This window comes from Gymnodraco acuticeps, unplaced genomic scaffold (genome assembly GCF_902827175.1).
Source record: "Gymnodraco acuticeps unplaced genomic scaffold, fGymAcu1.1, whole genome shotgun sequence".
In the NCBI taxonomy this organism is placed as follows: Eukaryota; Metazoa; Chordata; class Actinopteri; order Perciformes; family Bathydraconidae; genus Gymnodraco; species Gymnodraco acuticeps.
Window position 1 is genome coordinate 2,521,627 of NW_022992160.1, and position 5,073 is coordinate 2,526,699.

The 5,073-nt window shown below is 42.1% G+C and overlaps 1 protein-coding gene across 1 annotated transcript; it reads right to left on the reverse strand.

Moving 5' to 3' along the window:
• Positions 1–1,563: 1,563 nt before the first annotated feature.
• Positions 1,564–4,712, reverse strand: LOC117538655 (zinc finger protein 862-like). Its single transcript, XM_034204525.1, has 6 exons — positions 4,456–4,712; positions 3,920–4,240; positions 3,539–3,771; positions 3,072–3,436; positions 2,598–2,994; positions 1,564–2,372 (listed from the first exon to the last, which is right to left on the reverse strand). The coding sequence occupies exons 1-6, from the start codon at positions 4,710–4,712 to the stop codon at positions 1,588–1,590; spliced, it is 2,358 nt and encodes a 785-aa protein (XP_034060416.1). The 3' UTR covers positions 1,564–1,587.
• Between the last annotated feature and the right edge of the window lie 361 nt (positions 4,713–5,073).

Consider the following 5,073-nt stretch of genomic DNA (forward strand, 5'->3'; position numbering starts at 1 on the left):
TCCCTTCCACTTTTCCAACTCGATAATGGCGGCTGATGCAATAGAACAACAACGACAAACAACGTAACAACGTAACAATGGAATCATGGGAAATATTAACTATGGATCGGCCATGACATTTAATTGGATCTGCCGATCCCGATCCACCTTAAAACCCAGTATCGGGGGCCGATCTGATCCGATCCGGGGATCGGGACATCTCTAATTGCACAATATAAATCTATTTTAGTATACCTCAACAATGGAATTATGATCTGTGGAAATGGCCATGACATGGGCCCTTTAACATCACTAGAATTTGATCACAACAATAGCATGGACGCAATTTAGTCCTCTTCTCACTTTCACTTATTTCATAATACACGTTTTGCATTCTAAATCAGGTAAATACAACACTGTAGTTTCTAAATTGCTGTATACGTGATATTTGATTATTTTTATTGGTTTGTCGTTCTTGATTTTCAGATTTGCCAAGCAGATCGAAAACCTTCGATGCAGTGGACCTGTAAGTTCTGCTCATTTTTCATTATCATAACATTTGGCAAATATTATTGTTCTAATTTTTTGATCGACTAATCAATTAGTAAACAAAACTTTGCAGCAATACATCAAAACAATATTATATTAATTATAGAGGCCTGAAATCTCAGCATACAATATTATATTGTTGTGGGCTAGACGTGTACCCTGCCTTTCTATCTAAGCCATAGTGGTTGCCTGCTTGCACAATTGTTATGATTTAAACTAATGTCTTCCTATTGTGCTGGTTTTCCATCTCCTACCCCACCCCCTTCTCTACTTTTTCAGGTATTTGCCGAATTTAATCGGATTACCAGTCGGAACCTCGAGGTAGACTTCTTTGAGGCTCTGGACCAGCACACCCCACGTTTCATCCAATTGTTCAAGTCAAAAAAAGGATCGGTGGGACAGAAACTGCAGAGCATCAACTGGCCGGTAAGTAATATAACTTAGCAACTTTTTGTCACATACATTGATGACGATATGGTACTACTTCAAAAGCCTACTAAAATAATTAAAACAACCCCTCAAAAAGATGGAAAAGGCCAAAATGTTTCATCTTGTGAGTTTGTCATTTAACCTTTATCTTCTTTATCTCTATCATTAGACACCGGACGTGACTGAACAGCGCTCTGTTGTCCTCAAAGGCATTCCGATTGTTCTTGGCGACGACTCCAACGATTTCTTCGACATGCTTTGTAAGTACTTGAACACAAAAAAACTGTTTGGTATGCATTTATTGAAAAGTCATATTCCCTATTTACACAAACTTGCAACCAAAAGATTTAATTTGGTGTGTTCAAAATACTGTCAGGGCATTAAGGATTAAGGATTTTGGGAGATGGCCATCTAAGCTAATTTACAGATGGCCCTGAGTCCAATAGAGATGGCCCTGAAAAATGCGCGCGGACGAAATGACACACGAAAGGTTTGGGGGACCTGCAGGTCTTAGATGCTGTCAGGTGCATTCTCTAGAATTATAAGATGAACCACCACAATATTATATTGTACAATTTCAATTTTATTCTTAATTTCACTTCTTCTTGTTTGTGTTTGCTGATTCAACGACTAATAGTCTTTCAAGAAAGTGTCAATGTCTGACTCGTCTATGTCTGACTCATCTGAGTCGTCAAGAGCTTCAGCCAAGCGCTTCTCGCCAGCAGCCACATTCTCTGCCTCAAGTCCGAGCTCGTCAGATATGGCCTCCTGGCGCACATTCTCCTCCTGCTCGGCTTCCTGATCCATAAGAACCAGGTCTTCATAGAGGTCGTCCCGTATCTCCTGCTCCTGCTCCTTCTGCCACGGGTTGAAGCCAGGGCGACGAGCCCTATTTCCTGAGGTCCACCACTTCTCCATGGCTCCGGCAGCATCAAAGTTGTCCATTGAGGGGCCCTCAATGGAGGAAAACATCAGGCGGCTGAGCTGCTCAGTACCCAGACAGGAACGCCAGTCGTTCTTCACCCTCTTCATGCAGCTGAACCCCCGCTCACACACTGCAGTGTTGACTGCCAGAACAAGGTATATTTCAAACAGTATTGACAGCCCCTTATACTGTTTGCATCTCTCAGTGTCACACAGGATGCCAGAGAAGATCTGTGGCATTCGAAGTGTGCGGGCTGCTGCATAACTCTTGTAGAGGATGAACTCAGACTTCAGCATTTTAGTTGTAACACTGTGCTCGTCCATCAGGGGCTGATAATGCTCACAGATATCAGCAAAGTCTTGTTTGCCATAGGCAGCCAGCTCCTGTCTGTCAGAGGGCCACTGACTGGGGTTGAAGATGGAACATTTTGAAGGGACACTCCCTTTCTGGAGATCTTGGAATCTTTTCTCCAGGTGCTTGATGAGCACATCTGCAAACACATACAAAATGTCAAATTATAATCCCTGTCTCTGGACCACCATAAAAAATAATTTATATCATAACAAATGTGAAATTATATTCCTGTCTTTGGACCACCATAAAAAAATTATCTATTAAAACATGTTATGCACATATTTACTTATGAAGAAAATATTTACTTTTGAAGAAAAAATATTGAATATTTACTTTGAAGAAAATATTATTGGGCACATACCTATGACTTTCTTCCGGAGAAAGAGAATCTGCCCTTCGTTGACATACTTGAGTTTAGTCCCTCGGAAGAGGCCGGTTTCTGAGACTGCATCAATGACCTCCTGCATCCCCTCAGTTGGTTGGAACTGCAGGTCCACTAACTTCAGTGAGCATGTCTCCAGGGCTTCCACAGCATCACATACAGTCAGGCTGTCCTTCTGGAAGTTCAGTGACAACTCAGAGAGGGCTTCAAAAGTGTCACGCATGAAATAACTGAAAAGTACATTGTCATAGTCCATGAGGAAGGTGAGGATCCTGTACGCCCTTCCTCGCACCTTTGGGCTTGGCTTCGGTCTTCTCTCAGTGCTTATGAGATCCTGGAAGTAGGTCACGAATACCGCGTAGCTTTCGCACACAATCTGCAATAAAGATAGCAATTTTATATTTTCTATGCTGATGAGATTTAATTATCTATTAAATATTTGTTTAGACCTACCTTGTTGGCTTTGTGTATGTATGGGAGAAATCTCGCCCCAGCAAAGTTGGTTGGCTTCAGCACTTTCTCCTCCAAGGCCTCCGCTACCAAACGCAGCTCATGTAAGGCTTTTGGGCTGAACTTATAGTGCTTGTAAAGCCACTTAAGGTTCTGATTAAGTGCCTTGAGCTTGTCAAGCTCCTTGAGGCTGTCAACGAGCCCCCTCTCAGCACGGTGGGCCACGCAGTGAAGGGCAATGAGATATGCGATATCCCGTTTGAGGAGGGCCTGGACACCATTGTCTTTCCCGAAGTTAACAGCAGCCCCATCTGCCCCGAACCCCACCAACCTCTTCTTCCAGTCGTCCACTCTACCCCGTGCAAATGCTGTTTTTTTATTTAAAATAGCACATTTATTAAGTGTCATCAGCAAACAATTATTATTATTTTAAATAGATAATCACATGTCATCAGCAAAGAATATCTTACCTCCCATAATGTGTGCATATAGGCCTTTAGCATTGGCTCGCTTGACGTGTTCAATGCTAAAAAAAAACACATTTTTTGGCCTCTTGGTGGAGTCTCGGTACCGTACGTACACGATTTCTTGTTCCAGGATCGCCTTGTCCGTTGCCCCATCTATCATGACTGAGAAGAATCGGGCACTCTTCACCTCAGCCAGAATAGGGTCATAAATGAACTGGTAGATGTCCACAAAAAATCTAAAAGTAAAAATATCAATTAATTTAATACATTTGCATGTGGCAGTTGTAACATTTTAAGGTGAAATAAATGCAAGAAGTACCGGTACCAGTAATTCTAAAAATTAGTTGTGAAGAAAAGATATTTACTTTTGAAGAAAATATTTACCGTGCGCAGGCTTTGTCGTGGTGGTAACACAGGGGCATCTTGGCACCGGTCCTCCTGTTCAGGTCCACCAAGACAGGAAAATCTGTAAAGGGCCTCTCACTCTTGACCACAAAGTAGGCCACATGGAAAAGGTTGCTCATGCCAGCACGAAGTTCATCCTGCATTTTAGAGAGGCCACGCAGTATAGGGGCCACCACAGAATTCTCACCATCAATCTTTGCTTGGGAAGCTGCAGCACACATCTCATGCTTCTTGCTTGGATCATGACAATCCAGTAATGTTTTGCGGAATGTACTGTTGCCCTTGTACAGACTGCATGTCCTGAAATTAGGGAAACATTTAAATAAGCAATGTGATTTTTGGGGTTTGGGGCAACATTTTTTCTAAGTCGAGACATGGACAAAAATTGGCCAGAACTCCCCCTGTACATAGTGGAATTTGGGGCCAGAATATAGGATTTTTTCTAAGTCAAGACCTGAAAATCAAAAGTACATATACAAAATTGCATAATTATATAATAATAAGTTCATACATACTTATCACTGATGGAAGGGAAATGTCTGCAAGGCTCACAGAACATTTCATTCTTCTCTTTGTCAAATCTCAGCCATGGAAACTGGTCCAGCCAAGCTGGGATGAATGCCCTTGCCCTCTCCTTCCCCTCATAGTCTCTGGCCTTCTGAATTCTCTCTTCTTCTGACTGGGATTCTCTTTTTTGGGGGGGGGGCTGCAGCTCAGTCTTTCTCTTCTTCTTTCCAGGTTGTTCACCTTGCTTTGGTGGACTAAGAAACATTGTAATACACTCTAAATACACTTTAAATTATTTGATCATTATGTATTCAGCATCAGAATCTGTAACAAACTGAAATTCCCACGAAAATGTGGTTGCATTCGATTCATTGTCAGGGTAGTATTCAGTTGCGCCACTTATGTGACAGACAAGAATAGTCAATTCTAATCTCTAACACTTAATGTGGAGAAAGAGATGTCCTGTATGGGTTGATTGTGCGTTGATCTGTTGGTAATGCCCCAGGGTTCCGGTGGGCATGTAAACAAATGCATAATGCTGCGCTATACTTTGTGGCCTCACCCAGTTGCATAGCGACACTCATTGTTTAGGTGTCTTTTAATAAGCAGGTAGTCATATCATTAGC

Excerpts from the sequence above, each read along its gene's own strand:
- LOC117538655 (XM_034204525.1), bottom strand. The coding sequence starts at position 4,712 with ATGTTTCTTAGTCCACCAAAGCAAGGTGAACAACCTGGAAAGAAGAAG. Across the intron at positions 4,241-4,455 it reads TTCCCTTCCATCAGTGATAA|GACATGCAGTCTGTACAAGG; the intron begins GTATGTATGAAC and ends CCCTAATTTCAG. Across the intron at positions 3,437-3,538 it reads ATATGCACACATTATGGGAG|CATTTGCACGGGGTAGAGTG; the intron begins GTAAGATATTCT and ends ATAAAAAAACAG.